The 20,837-nt window shown below is 39.4% G+C and overlaps 1 protein-coding gene across 1 annotated transcript; it reads left to right on the forward strand.

Annotated features, from left to right (window-relative positions):
* Nucleotides 1-55: 55 nt before the first annotated feature.
* ndufa8 (NADH:ubiquinone oxidoreductase subunit A8) lies at nucleotides 56-18,398 on the forward strand. Its single transcript, XM_060841061.1, has 3 exons — nucleotides 56-381; nucleotides 4,959-5,124; nucleotides 18,082-18,398. The coding sequence occupies exons 1-3, from the start codon at nucleotides 65-67 to the stop codon at nucleotides 18,217-18,219; spliced, it is 621 nt and encodes a 206-aa protein (XP_060697044.1). The 5' UTR covers nucleotides 56-64; the 3' UTR covers nucleotides 18,220-18,398.
* Nucleotides 18,399-20,837: the final 2,439 nt, after the last annotated feature.

A 20,837-nucleotide genomic window follows, 5' to 3' on the forward strand; every position in this document is an offset into this window, starting at 1 on the left:
CGATCACACGGTTAGTGGGCGGGATCAAGTGCAGTAATCACGTTTGGTTGCGTAAGTGTAGCGCATGCGTGATGCTGTGACCTTCTGCCGGCGGTTTGGGCCTGGGGCGCCGCTGCGTCCTGCTGCTCGTCCCCGTTGTATGCGCGAGGCAGGTCGGGCAGTGGGGGAAATGGCCACGATAGAGCTGCCGTCGCTGCAGGAGCTCAATGTGCAAGAAGTGAACGTGTCGTCGGCGGTGCTGAAGGCGGCTGCTCACCATTACGGCTCGGAGTGCGACAAGCCCAATAAGGAGTTCATGCTGTGCCGCTGGGAGGAGAAGGACCCGCGGAAATGTCTGCAGGAAGGTCGGAAGGTCAACGAGTGCGCGCTGGATTTCTTCAGGTACTCAACCCCACTGAGCCGGGAACTGAGCGGCTCCCACTGCTTTCGATCAACGCCTATATCTACATTGTGGTGAAGGCCGTAAGCAGCCTCGGGCTGGATTTATCGCCGCCTTCACTGTCCTTCAAAGTGGCAATTCAAGTACAGGACTGCTGGGTCTCTCGGAGCCAAATTGTCTGACCATTACTGAGATTTTTGGATGTTGTCACTCGAACGTTGCGAGGAAATATTAGGAAAAGATACAAAGCAATTGGGACCTTTTGTGGCAACAGATCAAGTTCCAACACATTGATAGTTTGGACACAATGACACGTTTTTCTTTAGACGCGGTCACTCTACATGTTAAGGGCGTGTAGTCAGAGATGACCATCAATCAATAATGGAGGGAGCAATCAGGAAAGCACAAGAGTCAATCTCACTCTAATTGGAAAATAGTAAGAGTGATAGTTCCTTTGAGGCATGCAGTCAAACCCCAGCTGCGTCAAAGGAGGAGCTGACAGAGCAAGAGCTTTATGGTAGGAGACTCAATTGTGAGGTCCACAGATAGGTGTCTCTCTGATTGTAGTCGTGACTCCAGGATGGTGTCAGTAAGGCCGAATGGCCTTACTTCCACTCCTATGTCTTATGGTTTTATTGGAGCCAAATTCAAAGATGTTGCTAACAGCTGTAGGGTAATCTAATGTGGTAGAGTGACAGAAATGGTTGGAAAAAAATAGCAGTCTGGCTGCATCTGGAGAGAATTCAGAGTTAATCTTTTAGGTCCACTGACCCTTCTTCAGAATTCCGTTTCAACTAATTTGGTGAATGGGATATAGAATAGAGGTAGGACAATGAATGATGCACAGAAAAATGTCAAAAACTCAAGTCAACCTGGCAAAGTGAGTGTATATAATCAAGTTGGGACATAAGTGAACTTGGCAGAATTGGATGGTATTTACTTTCGTGCAAAGAGTCTTGTAAGTAAATTGCGGGTGCTGATTGACATGGTCAAGATGACATTGCTTTCACAAAGATATGACTGAGGGATAGGCAGGAATAGCAGCTCAGTGTTCCAGATATAGCATCTTTAGGTGATATGGAAAGGAAAGAGAAGGTGTCACAATATTGATGAGGGAATCAATTACTGCAATAAGGAGAGATGCTACCTCTGGCTTCTCAATTGAGGCCATATGGGTAGAACTTAAATAAGAGGAGCGGTCCCAAAGTTGCAACAGTCCTATCCATCCCCAAAACAATCTGGAAGAGAGAGAAGAGTAGATATGCAGGCAAATTTCAGAAGTTTTAAAAAAGTGACTTCAACTTTCCTGATATTAGTTGGAATATTCAAAGTATGAAGGGTTTAGAGGAGGTGGAATTCTTGGTGTGTTCAGGGGGATATTTAAAAGCCAGCACATAGGAAGTTGTACAAGGATCAAGCTGTGCTGGGCCTGATTTTGGTAAACAAAGCCAAGCAAGTGGTAGAAGTGTCAGTGAGCAAGCATTTCAGTGATCATGACCATAACTCAGTAAAAGTTCAAGTAATTGTGGATTGGACCTCAAATAAAGGTTTTAACTTGAGGATAGCTGAACTTAGTACCTGGCAAAAGTGGACTAGGAGTAGATACCTGTAGAAAATCTATATCGGAGCAATGGAATCTTTCAAAAGGATATAATGAAATTGCAGGGCCAAAAATTGCCTGCAAAGAGTGGGATCAAAAATTCCAGAGAACCCTGAATATCAAGGAATGCATAGGATTGGCTAAGGAAAAAAAAAAGTTTATGTTAGATACTGAGGGCTCTTTGGATGGTTAGTATGGAGTCAGTGGGCTGAATGATTTGCTTCCATGCTGCCTTTCTAAGAAAGGGGTAGGCAGATAAAGGGATTATTGATAGCAGGCAGGGACAGAGAAGCTGAAGAAATTATAATGAGAGCTGAGAGTAGGAAAGAATGGGTAGACAGTGCTGAAAGCAACCTATGTCATGACAGGGCCAGGTGTGGGGGTAGTAACAAACATGGAAAGATGGTCTCGGGTTCCAAAGTTATTGAACTGAGTGTTGAGTCTTTGAGGCTGCGTGGTTCCCAAACTGAAAATGAGATGCTGTTCTTCAAGTTTATGCTGATGCTTGCTGGAACGCTACAGGTCAGCAACAGAAATGTTGGCATGGGAACACACTGGTGTGTTGAAGTGGCAGGCAACTCTAAGTTCGGTGTCATTTTTACAGGCTGAATGTAGGGTTCTGCAAGCTGGTCACCCAGTCTGTGTATAGGAGATCACAATGTGAACAGTGCATTCAGTAGGCTAGATTGAATGAAGTGCTGCTAAATCACTCTGCCTGGAAGGATGGTGAGGAGGGAGAGGATGGTGAGGAGGGAGGAGATGGTGGGCGGCACGGTGGCACAATGGTTAGCATTGCTGTCTCACAGCGCTAGAGACCCGGGTTCAATTCCCGACTCAGGCGACTGACTGTGCAAACTCCACACGTTCTCCCGGTGTCTGCGTGGGTTTCCTCCGGGTGCTTCGGTTTCCTCCCACAGTCCAAAGACGTGCGGGTCAGGTGAATTGGCCATGCTAAATTGCCCGTAGTGTTATGTAAAAGGGGTAAATGTAGGGGAATGGGTGGGTTGCGCTTCGGCGGGTTGGTATGGACGTGTTGGGCCAAAGGGCCTGTTTCCACACTGTAAGTAATCTAATCTAATCATAAATGGGCAAGTGTTGCACCTTTTGCAATTGCAATAGAAGCTGCCATGAGGGTGTGGGGAAGTGTTGATTCTGGTGGACGAGGGGTCCAAGGTTTCCTGGTGGGAATGATCATATTAGAATGCTGGCAAAGGGGATGGGCGTCTTTAGATTAGATTAGACTTAGTGTGGAAACAGGCCCTTCGGCCCAACAAGTCCACACCGACCCGCCGAAGCGCAACCCACCCATACCCCTACATTTACCCCTTACCTAACACTACGGGCAATTTAGCTTAGCCAATTCACCTGACCCGCACATCTTTGGACTGTGGGAGGAAACCGGAGCACCCGGAGGAAACCCACGCAGACACGGGGAGAACGTGCAAACTCCACACAGTCAGTCGCCTGAGTCGGGAATTGAACCCGGGTCTACAGGCGCTGTGAGGCAGCAGTGCTAACCACTGTGCCACCGTGTTGTCTTGTGGCATCCCTCTCTAACTAATGGAAATGACAGCCTATTATCCTCAATGAGGTTGCTTCTTGGCAACTTTGCAGTTGTTACAATGTCAACAGAGCCCCTCAGGAGAACAGCATTGGCCACAACCGTGGCATTTTTATATTTTTGGCATCTGTCCAGTCATCCTCTTCTCTAAGTGAGAATAGCACTCTTGTGCTGCGAATCTGCATTAAACAGCATGGATTGAGTTTAGTCGAACTAATTTCAGGGACAGCCCATACAACTAGAAGACAGGAACTTTTGTTTGATCAGCCAGGACTGAATTTAAATCGGATCCCAAATGTGAAAGACGAACTACTCAGTTGAGTTCTCTATAGTGAAAATTGTGTTGCTTTTCCTGAAGCTTATGCTTTCTTCATTTTTGTTACCATAGTTGGAGTCTAGGTTTTAATCACGATAGAATGAGTTACGTTCAGTTTAAATCTTAATTTTAAAAAAATTAAACTAGTTTATTACATCCAGCGTGATTATGCACAGCGTTGAGCTATGTCTAACGTGATATTAAGTTCTTTTTTATTGATAGGCTGGTTATGCACTAGATAGTGACTGACTAACTACCAATCTGTGTTAATGTATGTAACTTTCTGACTATGCAGTTGTGCTATGCTGTGAGTCTGACTGACAATCCTAAATCAGTAATGTGTTAAATGAATTTCTGTGCTGGTGTGATACTAGTTTGGACAATATTTGCTCATTAATCCTAAGTGAGCAGAGCGTTATATTGGTTCAGGCATTGCCTTTATGCTGCAAAATTGATTCTCATTGAGTACCAATGTGCCTGGCTTAAAATTTAGACAAAACAGAACTAGTAGTCATCATGTAACTCATACATTCTGTAAGGCAATGTTTGTACTATTCAAAACCACTTGCCAATGAATTTAACACTGGGTCTTCATTCATAACAGCATAAATATTGTTTTCCCTTTTTTTTTAAGCAGTGCTCATTCTGTAGTGGTATTTGTTTAATTTTGTTGCCATTCTGGAAAAAAAAAGTTCTCAACCTATTTATATCCAGAGCAAGTAGGACTTGAACTCGGACCTTCTGGTTCAGTGGTGCGGCCACTACCACTGCACAACAAGAGGTCTCTTTTGTTACCTTTTTGTGCCTTATTTATTTCAAATTATAGTTGATTACAATGCTATGCAAAAATATACAGCGCACAGGGCAGCAAGTGAAGATAATTGCATGGCATGCTACAAGACTAAGTGTCAAACTTTATACGGCACATGACAATTGTTTGGATCATTATGATAAATTTTGCATTTGATCAACTTCATTTTTTTTCTGTCTATTGCAACATGTTTACTGTCATTTTTCTATAATTGAAGGATTTTGTAGAAGTGTCTTGATATTGTGATTTCATCAGGAACGCAATTGACGCTTGGAAATATTTTTATCCTAGGAAGATAAAAACTCACTGCAGTGAGCCCTTCACAGAGTACTGGACATGCCTTGATTATAGCAATCTGCAGGAGTTCCGTCGATGCCGCAAACAACAAGATGCTTTTGATAACTGTGTGCTAGACAAACTAGGTTGGGTTCGACCAGACCTAGGAGAACTCTCAAAGGTAAAGCAGATTATTTGACACTTACCAAATGCTGAGAATTTAATACAGTTAGAATATTTTATTTTTGAAGTCCATAGACTTGTGTTTTAAAGTGTATTTGACATCAGAATGTCTCAAGAGCTTTACAGTCAGTAAGATTGCCATTGAAGTGTTAGATAGGTAAAGGTCTCACAACCAGTTCATCTCTTGAAGCTGTTTTTGAGATGCAAATGTTGGCTTGATAAAGGAGCAGCCTCAGTCTTGTTCATAGTGTTATAGGCTTTTTAACTGTATCCATGTAGGCACTTGTTTAATCTCTTGTGAAAGATAGCACCTTTGCCAATGGACTATGGAAATGAAGTGCTGTCCTTGTCAGTATACGTTAGAAACTAATGTTGCTACTGATCTAAATTGACACTTTAAAGATTATTTTTACTCAGGATCATAGCGAAATATTCCATTTCACTAATTGATCTCCTATGGTTGTGCATCATCCCTTTCTCTGTATAGCATTGTGCCTCTGATAATCTCCTGATATGAACTGATTCTGTTACTTTAGTTTCTTAAATGCTCAGGGCTAATGAATCTTATGCCTCTATTAAGCATACTCTCCCAGTTGAGTGTTCCTACTGTTTTGAATACCTTAATATCTACATGCCTCTTAGTTTGACAGACTATCCCCCACATTTATTCTTGATGAGAATGCATTTCCTGTGTTTTATTTATTTTTCAGCAGTTTATAGATACAGTAAATGTTAAATGAGGTTGTCTATATCCCGGTGCTACGAGCTAGTGAGGACAGGAATAGGAGGATAGAGCAGGTGTATGCATGGCTGAGGAGCTGGTGTATGAGAGAAGGATTGACAGATTTGGATCATTGGAATTTTTTGGGGTAGAAGTGACCTGTACAAGAGGGACGGATTGCACCTAAATTGGAAGGGGACTAATATACTGGCAGGGAGATTGCTAGAGCTGCTTGGAACAATTTAAACTAGTAAGGTGGAGAGTTGGGACCCAGTGAGATAGTGAGGAAAGAGATCAATCAGAGACTGGAATAGTTGAGAACAGACACGAGTCAAACAGTCAGAGCAGGCAGGGACAAAGCAGAGAGCAAAGTAGGACTGATAAATTAAACTGCAATTATTTCAATGCAAGCGGGTATGGTTAGGGACATGGGACTGGGGTATCATAGCAATTACAGAAACGTTACTCAGGAATGGACAGGACTGGCAGCTAAATGTTCCAGGATACAAATGCGACAGGAGGGGCTGAAAGGAATGCAAGAGAGGAGAGGGAGTGGCCTTTTTGATGAGGGATAGCATTATATGTGTACTGAGGGAGGATAGTCCTGGAAATACATCCAGGGAAGTTATTTGGGTGGAACTGAGAAATAAGAAAGGGATGATCATCTTATTGGGATTGTATTATAGACCCCTTAATAGTCAGAAGGAAATTGAGAAACAAACTTGTAAGGAGAGCTCAGTTATCTGTAAGAATAATAGGGTGGTTATAGTAGGGGATTTTAACTTTCCAAACATAGACCAGGACTGCCATAGAGTTAAGGGTTTATATGGAGAGGTATTTGTTAAGCGTGTACAAGAACATTTTCTGATTCAGTATGTGGATGTACCTACTAAATAAGGTGCAAAACTTGACCTTCTCTTGGGGAATTAAGGCAGGGCAGGCGACTGAGGTGTCATTGGGGAGCTCTTTGGGGCCAGCGACCATAATTCTATTAGTTTTAAAATAATGATGGAAAAGGATAGACTAGATCTACAAGTTGAAGTTCTAAATTGGAGAAAGTCCAATTTTGACGGTATTAGGCAAGAGCTTTCAAAGGCTGACTGGGGCAAATGTTCGCAAGTAACAGGATGGCTGGAAAATGGGAAGCCTTCAAAAATGAGGTAAGAGTCCAGATACAGTATTTTCCTGTTAGGATGGAAGGAAGATGGCAACTTTCAGAGATCTGTGTACATAGACACCAAGATCCCTCTGCTCATCCACACTACCAAGTAGCCTACCATTAGCCCAGTAATCCTCTTAGAGAGAATGGTAAGGGATAAGATTTATGAACATCTGGGTAGGAATAATGTGATCAGGGATAGCCAGCATGGTTTTGTGAAGGGCAGGTCGTGCCTCACAAACCTTATTGAGTTCTTTGAGAAGGTGACTAAGGAAGTGGATGAGGGTAAAGCAGTAGATGTTGTGTATATGGATTTTAGTAAGGCGTTCGATAAGGTTCCCCATGGTAGGCTAATGCTAAAACTTCGGAGGTATGGCATTGAGGATACATTAGAGGTTTGGATTAGGAATTGGCTGGCTGGAAGGAGACAGAGGGTAGTAGTTGATGGATTATGTTCATCTTGGAGCGCAGTTACTAGCGGTGTACCACAAGGATCTGTTTTGGGACCATTGCTTTTTGTTATCTTTATAAATGATCTAGAGGAAGGACTTGAAAGCTGGGTAAGCAAGTTTGCGGATGACACAAAAGTCGGTGGAGTTGTGGATAGTGAGGAAGGAAGTGGTAGGTTACAGCGGGATATAGATAAGTTGCAGAGCTGGGCGGAAATGTGGCAAATGGAATTCAATGTAGCTAAGTGCGAAGTCGTTCACTTTGGTAGGAATAACAAGATGATGGATTACTGGGCTAATGGTAGGCTACTTGGTAGTGTGGATGAGCAGAGGGATCTTGGTGTCTATGTACACAGATCTCTGAAAGTTGCCACCCAGGTAAATAGTGCTGTGAGGAAGGCATATGGTGTACTGGGCTTTATTGGCAGAGGAATTGAGTTCCGGAGTCCTGAGGTCATGTTGCAGTTGTATAAGACTCTGGTGAGGCCTCATCTGGAGTATTGTGTGCAGTTTTGGTCGCCATACTATAGGAAGGATGTGGAAGCTTTAGAACGAGTGCAGAGGAGGTTTACCAGGATGTTGCCTGGAATGGTAGGAAGATCGTATGAGGAAAGGCTGAGGCACTTGGGGCTGTTCTCATTGGAGAAGAGAAGGTTTAGGGGAGATCTGATAGAAGTGTATAAGATGATAAGGGGTTTAGATAGGGTAGATACTAAGAACCTTTTACCGCTAATGGAGTCAGGTGTTACTAGGGGACATAGCTTTAAATTAAGGGGTGGTAGGTATAGGACAGATGTTAGGGGTAGATTCTTCACACAGCGGGTTGTGAGTTCATGGAATGCCCTGCCCGTATCAGTGGTGAACTCTCCTTCTTTATGTTCATTTAAGCGGGCATTGGATAGGCATTTGGAAGTTATTGGGCTAGTATAGGTTAGGTAGGACTCGGTCGGCGCAACATCGAGGGCCGAAGGGCCTGTACTGCGCTGTATCCTTCTATGTTCTATGTTCTATGAAAGACTGGTAGGTGTAAGGAATGCTGGATAGAAATGGAGGGTTTGGTTAAGAAAAAAAAGGATGCATATGTCAGGTATAGACAAGATAGATCAAATGAGTCCTTAGAGTATAAAAGCAGTAGGAGTATACTGAAGAGGGAAATTAGGAGGGAATAAAGGAGACATGAGATTGCTTTGGTAAACAGAATTAAGGAGAATCCAAAGGGTTTTCACAAATACATTAAGGACAAAAGGGTAACTAAGGAGAGAATGGGGCCCATCAAAGATCAGCAAGTTTTTTTGTGGAGCCGCAGGAGATGGGGGGAGATACTAAATGAGTATTTTGCATCAGTATTTACTGTGGAAAAGGATATGGAAGGTGTAGAATGTAGGGAAATAGAAGGTGGCATCTTGAAAAATGTCCATGTTACAGAGGAGGAAGTGCTGAATGTCTTGAAATGCATAAAAGTGGATAAATCCCCAGGACCCGATCGGGTGTACCCTAGAACTCTGTGGGAAGCTAGAGAAGTGATTGCTGAGCTTCTTATTTCTAACAACGATCGATAGTCAAGGTGAAATGCCAGGAGACTGGATGCTGGCTAATGTGTTATCAGTGTTTAAGAAGGGTGGTAAGGATAAGCCAGGGAACTATAGACCAGTGAGCTTGATGTTGGTGGTGTGCAGGTTGTTGGAGGGAATGCTGAGGGCAGGCTGGACATGTATTTAGAAAGGCCTGGACTGATTAGGGATAGTCAACATGGTTTTGTGCATAGGAAATCCTATCTCTCAAACTTGATTGAGTTTTTTGAAGAAGTTACAAAGAGGATTGATGAGGGCAGAGCGGTAGATGTGATCTATATGGACTTCAGTAAGACGTTTGACAAGTTTCCTCATGGGAGACTGGTTAGCAAGGTTCGATCTCATGAAATACAGGGAGAACTAGCCACTTGGATACAGAACTGGCTCCAAGGTAGAAAACAGAGGGTGGTGGTGGAGGGTTGTTTTTCAGACTGGAGACCTCTGACCAGTGGAGTGCCACAAGGATCAGTGCTGGGTCCACTACTTTTTGTCATTTATGTAAATGATTTGGATGTGATCATAATAGGTATAGTTAGTAAGTTTGCAGATGACACCAAAATTGGAGTTGTAGTGGACAGTGAAGAAGGTTACCTCAGATTACAATGGGATCTTGATCAAATGGGTCAATGGGTTGAGAAGTGGCAGATGGAGTTTAATTCCGATAAATGCGAGGTGCTGCATTTTGGGAAAGCAAATCTTAACAGGACTTGTACACTTAATGGTAAGGTCCTCGGGAATATTGCTGAGCAAAGAAACCTTGGAGTGCAGGCTCATAGCTCCTCGAAAGTGGAGTCGCGGGTAGATAGGATAGTGAAGAAGTCTTTTGATATGCTTCCCTTTATTGGTCAGAGTATTGTGTACAGGAGTTGGGAGGTCATGTTGTGGCTGTGCAGAACATTGGTTAGGCCACTGTTGGAATAATGTGTGCAATTCTGGTCTCCTTCCTATATGAAAGATGTTGTGAAACTTGAAAGGGTTCAGAAAAGATTTACAAAGATGTTGCTAGGGTTGGAGGATCTGAGCTATAGGGAGAGGCTGAACAGGTTGGGGCTGTTTTCCCTGGAGCGTCGAAGGTTTACAAAATCATGAGGGGCATGGATAGGATAAATATACAAAGTATTTTCGCTGGAGCGGGTGAGTCCAAAACTAGAGGGCATAAGTTGAACTGAAGGGTCTGTTTCCATGCTGTACATCTCTATGACTCTATATACACTTAATGTCCTCTTCCTTGCACTTTTCAATATTTGTGTAGACTTCTTGGACTAAATTCCTCATGAACATTCATAAAACAACTGCAATGCTTAAGCATCAGTTTAAACAGGCATATTTTAATTTTTTCTAATGGTCATCAGGACATATGTAAGGATGCCAATGTAAAGGGAACAGCATTTTATATTTTGAGAAAAGTACTCATTAGCTGATAAGTGAACTATGATTTGTTGAGGTATTGTTATGGTGAATGCCCTTGTTAGATGAAGGCGACATTCTGCCCATCACACAAGTGAATAATTTGGTATATGAATTTCACTGTCAATGTGATCCGAGGTATAAAGCCCATATGTCCCAAGGATGAGCAATTGAATCTAGCAACATGTCCCTTTGGCTGTTTGCAACAAGCAAGCATAGCAAACTTTGTTTAACCAGCACCTTATGAAGCAGTACTCTTAAATCAGTGAAAATTATACCTCGAATACTGGAAGTTTAATGTATTACCTCAGTCTCCATGATATCCAAGTGGTCATTTGAGGATGTGAGTGAGAATGCTGTCTGCCTGATAAGTTTTATTTAAGTTAACGTTGCATTATTATTTTAATTATTTATTATGTGAATGAAGTATAGCAGTGATGTGTATGCCCCTTGTAATAAGTTTCTATTACTTAGTGTGTGCTTTTAAATTGATTGTATGCACCTCTTGGTCAACCAGAATATTTGATCAAGTTGTATGCTCCCAGTCCCATAGATGCTGATTAGTAAAATGTTTGCTGTACTGACTATATCCAAGCAACCTTGACTTAGAACGCTACAGTGTCCAACATAACGTGGTTCTGTGATTTTATAACATTTGCTAAATAAACCTCTGTGCTTGCTAAGAATTAGGTTGGCAACCAATTTAAGATTCAGTCAGGCTTGCAATGTTGTGGTGCACTTGCACATATAGGAAGCTACAGATATTGATACATGGGGCCTTGTTCTTTGCAGACAAAGAACATGTATGCATTGCGCCTGTTTCAGCTCCAATAAATTAAATAACAACAGCTATTTTCATTGCCCTGAGAAATGAACTGATCAGAGTAAATCTGCCTAGTTTACATTTGAACACAGGTTGCCAATTAACAGTAAGCATATTACTGGTACATACTTCCTAGCAATAACTCTACCAGAGTCCACTTGTCAATTAATGAAAACTGCTGTGTTATAAAGAGCAGCAACATTTTACCCTGTGAAATGGTATTGTGAATGTCTTGATGAGTGCAAAGGAAAAACTTTAATATAATGTGTATTTTTTCCAGCAATACTTGAATTCTGTACTACCCAACAACTCCTTGCAGCACCATGTGGTGCCTTGACATAACCTACTTTGACATTTCATCACTTTTTTGTTTTTGCTTGTGCATCCCAGTATTTTCTTAGCGTTTGTAAAAGTTTTTCACTACTTCCAGTCCACTTATTTTTTTATTTGCATGCATTACTTTTCCTACTGTTCATCACTGTCAGTATTAATATTTTTATGAAATTACTTGTAATTGCAAATCTTGGTTTACTTTATATTTTTGATTGTAGACTGAATTAGAAAAATGACTGATATCAAAGGACTGAAGAATTGCTGTACAGTCTTGTCTTTTTCTGCAAAAATGCAGTAGTTCTGTTCTCGTGCAATCCTGTGTTATAAGAAAGTCGTGTAATAGCAGTACCACTTAAACTAATAGAGCCGGAATTGCATTATAACCAATTCGTGCTACAGAAAGTATCCCCAATTCATCATCGCGTTATAGCAAATTCATGTTATCAAAATGCATGTTATAGCGGAACAACCTGTATTTTTAAAAAGCAAGTTGTAACACTATTGCTTTGCAAATGGTGTGGGAAGATGTAACTAGTTGGCATGGCACTACGCCAGCAGTAGGCAGCTGATTGTTTTATGCAGCTGTGACTAGTTGTGGATGCGAAAGGTCATAAGCCCCACGACAGCTCTGTAGTGTCTGGGTAGCTGAACAGCTTGAGTGTGAGCAATACATTTGAAAAACTCTCAGATCTCTGGAAGGGGAGGTGGTGTGTGTGTTTATGTCTCAGCTAAAATGCTTATAGCGTTTTTTTTTGGAAAAAGCCAGTTTTCATTGCTATTTGATGTAAGCTGTTGCTTTTGAATAATAATAATAATAAGTCAGGCTCTATGATTTGAGAACCAGTTACTCTGGGCCTCCTGCAGAACTAAGAACCCAAAGAAAAAGCTTGGAGAATTAAAAGATATTGCAAACAAATGGAACATCTCTCTTGAATCCTCAATGACAGTGACATTGAGCTGTATCCCCCCTACTTTTTCCCCATCTGTCCATAAAAGCATTTTTTTTGTGTTGGGTGGGTTTTACAAGGGACTTAGTTAAAATTCGAAGTGTTATATCTGATTTTACCTCTAAACTGCGTGGCTGCTCGGAACGCCAGTGTACGTCGACCAGTTAGCCAATGAATGATTACCACAAGTGGAAAATGCTGGACCTCTGAGGTCCACCAGCAGCAAAATAAGAAAACAGGCAATGTTGGTATTGTAGCTTGTTACATTAGCTACCTTTCAATCTGTAAGAACTGTTCCAGATTCTATAGAATCTTAAAGAATAACAACCAATGCATTCTTTCTTTCTTAGGCTACTTCATTAACTACTCTGGAATGTAGAATTATCAGATCTCTGGTTTATAGGCCTTCAATCTCATCAATTTCCCCAACAGTTTCCTTACTAATACTGATTTTCTTCAGTTCCTCCCCCTCTCTCATCCCTGAGTTCTCCAACTTTTCTGGTATGTTATTTATATCCTCCTTTGTGAAGACAAAACGAAAGTATGTATTGAGTCAGACATTTTTGCTTTCCTATCATAAATACCCCAGCATTTCTGACCTACATTTGCCTTCAATCTTTTTATCTTCACATACCTATTGAAACTTTGGTCAGTTTATATGTTTCCCACAAGCTTACTGTTGCACTCTAGTTTCTGTTTCTTAATCAATCCCTTTGTTCTTTGAATTCTAAACCACTGCCATTCCTCAGGCTTGTTTTATTTTTCTGGCCAATTTGTATGCTCCTTGGGTCTAATATTATCTCTAATTTCCTTTGTAAGGCATGATTTGGTTACTTTTGTGCTAGACAGGAATGAAGAGTTGTTGCAGCTCGCTCATGTGCTCTTTGAATGTTTGCCATTGCTTTTTCACCATCATCCCTTTAAATAACATTCCCCAGCCTAGTATAGCCAACTTGTGCCTCATACCATTCAAGTTAGATCTATTAGAATATATTTAGACTCAGGGCATTACTCTCAGAATCAATATGTCACTCTCCATCTTGATGAGGATTTCTATCTCTTTATGGTCACTCATCTTGAAGAGACCTCAAATAAATTGCAGCAAGAAATGAGTAATTACTACAATACCCAATCTAAATTGGCCTCATTGATTCCTCAATATATTGGGACAGAAAATCATCCATGCACAATCCAGGAGTTTCTCCTATATAGTATTCTTACCAAATTGATTTGCCCAATCTGTATGCAGACTAAGGTCTGCCATAATTTATAGATGTTCCGTTTTTGCATGAATGTCTAATTTCCTGTTGAATTGCATTCTTAACATCTCCCCTACAGTTTGGAGTTTGTGTACAACCCCCACTAATGTCTTTTGTCCCTTGTGTTTCCCAGTTCTACCCATATAGACTCCACGTTGTCAGAATTTAATCCTTCTTTGTTGTCACATTAATTTTTTTTAAATGCAATGCCACCACCTTCCTAAATACTGAATCTGCCTCAATAGTCAGTTCCCCTCTGGTCACCTTAGTCACTAATCTGCAATCTGGACCATTTCATATCTGTTTCCATATATTTGTGTGGTTAACTCAGTGTTTTTGCGAATGCTCCACACATTAAGGCACGAAACCGTAAGGCTTGGTCTCCTTGACATTCTTTGTCCTGTTCCCATTATTTTTCAGTGTCCATGTTTCATCCTGGCCTTTGATTTCTCTGCCTATCACTTCTTATTACCCTTTCAGTCATTTGTTTTTGTCCTTGATTATGTTTCCTTGCATAATTTCCCCTCCCCCTGCTATTTTAGTTTAAAGCATCTCCAGCTGCTTTACCTAATACTTTATGTAGGCCATCGGTCCTGCTCTTGCCCATTTGTGATTTGTTCTATTTGTACCGCTCCCACCTCCAAGAATCTGTTCTGTGCATCAAGAAATCTGAAATCCTTCCTCTTCCACTATCTCTTCAGCCACATACTCATATGATAGATCTTGCCATTCCTTCTGACTAGCATGTGATACTGGTAGTAATCCTCAGATCACTACCTTTTTGGGGTCTTATTTTTGAATTTACTTTCTCACTCCCCATATTTTTACTTTTAGGTCCTCATCCTTTTTTTGTACAAATAACATTGCCAATGTGCACCACGGCCACTAACTGTTTACCCTCTTCGCCACCACCGCCCCCCCCACACACAGAATGTCCTGTAACCATAGTACACATTTGCTCACTATTGAACAGAGTTTAGTTGTTAGGGGTTAAATTCTATTGTGCACTTGAAGTATTTTTCAGTGATAACTTTAATTGCTATTAACCTGTAGATTATTTGTACATAATTATTTAACTCCCTTAAATATCTGATCAGTACTTTCTCTGCCTACAGTGATGAGGAAAAAATTAAACAGACCTTTAAATGTCAGCGATTTCAATTTATTTTTAGCATGTGTTAACATTTATGGTATTTGGTGTACTGACAAGAATTTGTTCATTCATTAATGGGAATGTTAAATATAGTATACAGGCAGTCCCTGGGTTACAAACAGGTTCTGTTCCTCAATATGTTCATAAATAGATCTTTACGCAAGCTGGAACAGAACACACAACAATATAAAATAGTTGTTCACAAGTACACACAAACGTTTGCATGTTGGATCTCTTGAGTTAATATGCTCTTAAATTGGTAGTTCTTAAATCAGGGACTTCCTGTATATAAAACCTGTTTTCACTAAGTTGATGTGAAATGCTTCATTATTGCTACCTTGTTTTATGAAAATAAAAATGATGCATTGTGCTTAATACCATTAATGAGGCCTGCCATCAGATTGCTGTAAGGTTTAAAGTCTGATGTAATATAATCACCACAAAGTAGTGATTTGCATTTGATACTGATCCTTTAACCTGAATTGCCCAATATAAGGAAGCCACTTTTTTTTTAAACTTGCAATGAAAAATTAGTAAAACATGCAGTCCTTTGAACTGAAACTATTGCTGCTCACTCTCTTTACTGTCCAAAATGAAATGAAACTTCTGTGCTTTAAGTTGTATGACACAGCTAGAGATTCTTGGCTATTATCAGGTGTGTTAGGAATATCTCTTCATTTTAGTCATTCTCTTTTAAAGTAGTTTGTACCATGGCATCTTGCACGCAGTCTTTATGCACATCCTACTTCAGCGTTCCTCAGCTAGCTTGGCTATCATCCAACTATAAATATTTTGCAGAATTTTGAGGAACTGTTTGCCAGTGTCCTCCTTGGAGAACTGAATCCAATGTTAATAGTTGTGAGAAAAACAATTCTGTACGAAAAATAGGCATCAAACCAAGATTTGTTTCACTTCATTTCACTAGGCTTTATTATTTGTACATTTTATATTTTGTTTGATTATTTTTGTGTAACTGTAGTGTAATCGAATAATGCACATATGATTTGAATTCTCAGATCTGGATTGAGGCTCAACATTTTGTAATTCATATTTTTTTGTTAGTAATAGTGACATTGTTATTTTTTATAAAGTGACTCTGTACCTGAGCTGTCTTTTGCACAAAAATAAGTTGTGTTAGTAAATTGTCTGTGCTTTTCTCACAGTTAGTAGCAAATTACATGCAGGTACTTTTTTAGATAGAAAATGGCAGCTGAACTGGGATGAGGATATTTACGCTTGCTGGATACGTCTGTCAAGGAATCAGTGGCTCATTGTATCTCAATAACTGACATTACAAAGCACATGGAAGTGGTTATTTAGCAAACTTTTGTAAGCGTACCAGAACTCTGGAGTTGTACCTATAGGAAAAGAATGAGCAGGCTGTCATTTTTCTGTTGAAAAGAAAATGCTGAAGGGTAGCTTAATAGATAAATTATATAAGGATTCATTAGAAATTTAATTAGTAAGATTTGAACAGAGTACACAGGAGGAGAGAGTGGTACCTCCTTTTTGGGGAGAAGCCAAATCAAAAGCCTATCGATATTAGGTAGCTATCAATATATCAAACAGGAAATTCAGATTATACTTATTTTACAAAGTATTTAAGGCAAATTGCCTAGGAGAAGCTAGATCCACATGAGGAAAAAAGAATAAACTTTGTTAAGAGTTAGGTGAAGGATTGGAAGCTGTTTAAGTGTAAGCACTAGTATGGATGAGTCGGGATAACAGCATGTTTCTGTGCTGTATGTTCTACAGTTAAAGTGGGGATGTAAAACTTACAAAATTTTAACTCTTTAAAACACTTTTGGTGAAATCAGACTAATTTGTTTAAATCTTAATACTAAATTCCTGTACCAAACGTCAATGTCTTCATGCATTCTGATCGAACACAAGATGTGCAATTTCAAGGTATTTGATGCAACAAAGTAATATGTTTGAACCTTCAGCATACAAACTTATTTAAATCATTAAGGGCTAAGCTATGATGCATTGTACAATTCCACACTGTTTTAGAAGTACACATCAGCAGTATCTTCTCACAGTTCAAAATTGAGTTGATAGTTTCCCTAAGATCTGCAAACTTGGGTGAATTGCTGATTTTTTTTTCCACAACAGCTCTTGTAAGTATGCAAAATCTCTTGGGGCATCCTATTACGTGCTAATTTTGTTATTTGTCTTTTGAAATAAAGGGGTGTTGTTTCAGAAGTTCTTTCAATACTTGGCATGTATCCACGATAGCACTTTATAAAACTATGCAAGAGTTCTCATAAAAGACATTTTACAATTGAATGAATCGTATTGATGTAAATTGGGTCTGTTATATAAAAGAAATGATGACCTCTGTTGTACATTTGGTTGTAAATCAATCAGTTCATGCACCACAGGAAAATAATATTGTGCCAGATGACTAGATTTAACATGTTCCAGTGTAATACTGGGTCAGTTTTCTGAACAAACAAGTTTGACTTGGACTTCGGTGTATTTTCAGTTTGTAATATTTTACTAGTTACTGAGCATTACACCCTCAAATTGCATTGGTGGATTGAGTATTATTCAAGTGGTTCAAAAGTTGAACTTGCAGATCCAAATTACAATAACTAAATTAGAAACTGCTTTTGCTGGGACTTAGTTATACACTTTTAATGATTCTAATAAGCCATTTGTCACTGCTGAAGAGAGAGCTGAGCTGTAATACTCAGCAGCCACGTCTCAGATTTTTAAAAAAAATGTAGGTAGTACTTTGTTTTTTAAAATGTTCAGGTAATCTTTAGCAATAGGAAGTATATGACCATTCTTCGGATGCTGCTTTAAATTTTGGTCAGGAATCATCAAGTAGCACACTTGCTTTTATAGTTATTTCCTTCAGTAATGATCTCTATGAACTATAAGCTTGTATGGTTTGGGGTTATGGCAATGTGATTATGACTAATTTTAATTAAAATTTAATCTGAATGAATTAAGTGAAATATTGCAATAAAGTTATTTTTGCAGATTGATGCTTGGTTGAGTTTATACTGGGTATTATACTTTTTAAAACAAATGCATAGCACTTGTGATGTAGATATGTTTCCGTATGAACTTTGAAGTGCATTTCTCTGATGATTCAATTCATTATTCCCATTTTATTTCATAGGTTACCAAGGTGCAGACAGACCGACCAATCCCTGAGAATGTCTATCATTCCAGGCCACGGCCAGAGCCTAACCCAGTCGTTGAGGGAGAGTTACAACCTGCTAAACATGGCAGCAGGCTTTTCTTCTGGAACTGGTGAAGGATAAAGTAATGCTACACATTCAGAGAGACTGATTGACTGAATTCAAATAATTTGTGTGTGATTGTACTAACCCAAGTAGGTGTTTAAAGATACCTGGGGCCAGTTGTACCACAGACATCCCTATCATTGGTGTATACAAATAACGTTGAGAGAAATAAAAATATAACTTAACAATGCTCTTGAAGTTACGACATTGTTCTCTTTCACCTTGCCTGACACCTTACATTTATATAGCACCTTTTAACCTAGTCAAATATTCCTATGACCTATGAAGAGGAGTTATCAAATAAAATTTAACCTTGGAGCTATATAAAGACGTTTGAGCGGATAGTCAAATGCTTAGTGATAGTCAGATTTTAAGGGGTTTCTTAAGAACCAGAGGTTTGAGATAATTCCAGAGCTTAAGACATGGCTATCAATTATTCACCATCAGGGTTTACAAGAGACTGGGGTAGGAGAAAATAACATTTGGTAAGCTTGGGGTGGAGTCTTGAAAACAGTTCTCTGCAGGCAATGAAGTTGTGAATGCATTGATCTAAACTACTTATTACATGTGTACAGACTAAGTGCAGTACTGAAACTATTGATTTGTTGTTTTGATATGCCTAAATGTAAGTTTGAGAGCTAGCATAAAAATGCAAATTCAAGAAGGTATACAGTCAAGTGTTCAATTCAATTACAGAACAGAAATCATTCAGATGGATTTCCTCCAGAAACAACTAGGGACTTTTTTATGCTGCTTCTGTGTGTGTCTGTATAGAAACCCTTTTATATGCATTTTAAAGAACATCCCATGGTATACATATGTTTTCTAATAGCAGTCTTTTAAACAAAACTATTATGCTCTGATCCAGAAGTTCCAGTTGGTATTGTACATAATCAATCTGTTCAGAAATGTTACTGAACACCTTTGGAGCAGATGGGACTTGAACCTAGGCCCCTCTGATCCAGAGATGGAGACACATTACTATTGCACTGAGAGTATTGATTTGGTCTTGTAACTTTGTGAAATTGAATCATGTGAGGATTAACAATTATTCTTGCCATAGTCTACTTTCTGGATTAAATAACTTCTGAATGCTGAATATTGAATAGATGGATTTTTACAGATAAATGCAAAACATTCCAGTTAGTGATGAACAAGAATTTTTGGATTTGCATAAGAGAAATCTGTAACACGGACTTCAGTAGGAAAAACATTAAGAAGGTGCAGCACGCTGGTTTGAATCCTGTTTTATTTTTAACTTCGCTCTTCAGATGAATTCATTAATATTTGTAAAAATTTGGCAGTCATAAAAAATTAATAATATAGTTAAAAATGATTCAAAAGATTTGATCAACATTTATATCTACAAAGTTCCAAACACAATTACTCATTTTTCAGACAAATGCATGTGTTACCTAAGTGTACATCAGTCACAATGTGCATGCAATTAATTTGGTGTAAATAGCAGATGGTTCTTGTTTCCTGAACAATGTAATGATTAGCCATTTAAAGGCATGCAAGTTTACAGTACAGAATAAGCATTCAGCCCACTATCGTTTTATAGGGCAATCTGAAACTAATCCTGTTTTCTGTCTTTAACCAATAGCCCTCTAACAACTACTGCTTCTAGTATTTTGCCATCTTCCCCCTAAAAGCAAATTGATGTCCACCTCACTCATTCCATGTTGCGCAACATTCCATACTTAAGCAACTGTGTACAAAGAAACCTAACTAATCCTCTTGCTATAACTTCCGACCATGGTTCCCCAATCATGTGGAATAATGTTTTACCTATTAATTCTAATTGAAATTCAGTTTTAGAAAGGTTTCATTGAAATATTTACTACAATGGAACTGATCACTATTTCAGTGTCTGATAATTACCATTTCCTATCCTTGGGACTATCCTGCTGGATCTAATGTCAGTTTTATAAATTGGGCAGGACTCCAGCTGGTGATGTAACCTTGGAAAATGAATTTTGTTCAACCTCTAATATTTATACAACTCAATATTCTGTTTTAATCTGACCCATGACCAAGAAAACGCACAGACTTGTCACAACTGTGCATAATTTTCAGAAAAGCACACCTAAAATTTCACATTCCGGAATGTATGGTATACTTGAAATGCTGAGGTTTGGATCTTTTTATAGCAGATTGTTGATTGAAATGACCCAAGTGTTACATGAGTACATTCTGGTATATTCCACTGTGCTGCAAAACATGATATGAATTTTTGCCTTTCAAGGATTAGAAACTTCAATGGATTAGTGACTATGATGGCTATTCTGACAGTATAAAAGCTCAACTTGTAACAAAATGTTAAGTAACTTTGATTAAAGATAATTGCAGTCTTGTGTACTGTTTTTTCCCAGCCTTTGAGTAAACCCAGTTTTGCTTATTTTGTCTCTTTGGTTTCACATTTACCCAATGGAACATTTAAAAATTAGATGTATTGGCAAAGAATGTTCTGCATCATGGCTTTGTATTTAGATTTGAATAGTCCTGAGATTTCCATCACCTAGGAGATGAGGGTAGCAGATGCATAGGAGAATGTGGTCCCCTTCAAGCCCTGTGTCATTTGACAAATACATTGTCTTTTCTCATTGTCATTGAGTCAAAATCTTGA

Source organism: Hemiscyllium ocellatum, chromosome 21 (assembly GCF_020745735.1).
Source record: "Hemiscyllium ocellatum isolate sHemOce1 chromosome 21, sHemOce1.pat.X.cur, whole genome shotgun sequence".
NCBI classification, from domain to species: Eukaryota; Metazoa; Chordata; class Chondrichthyes; order Orectolobiformes; family Hemiscylliidae; genus Hemiscyllium; species Hemiscyllium ocellatum.

Bases quoted from the DNA above. Each gene is read 5' to 3' on its own strand.
- ndufa8 (XM_060841061.1), top strand. From the start codon at position 65: ATGCGTGATGCTGTGACCTTCTGCCGGCGGTTTGGGCCTGGGGCGCCG. The intron at 382-4,958 runs GTACTCAACCCC...TTTTTATCCTAG, and splicing joins TGCGCGCTGGATTTCTTCAG to GAAGATAAAAACTCACTGCA. The intron at 5,125-18,081 runs GTAAAGCAGATT...TTTATTTCATAG, and splicing joins ACCTAGGAGAACTCTCAAAG to GTTACCAAGGTGCAGACAGA.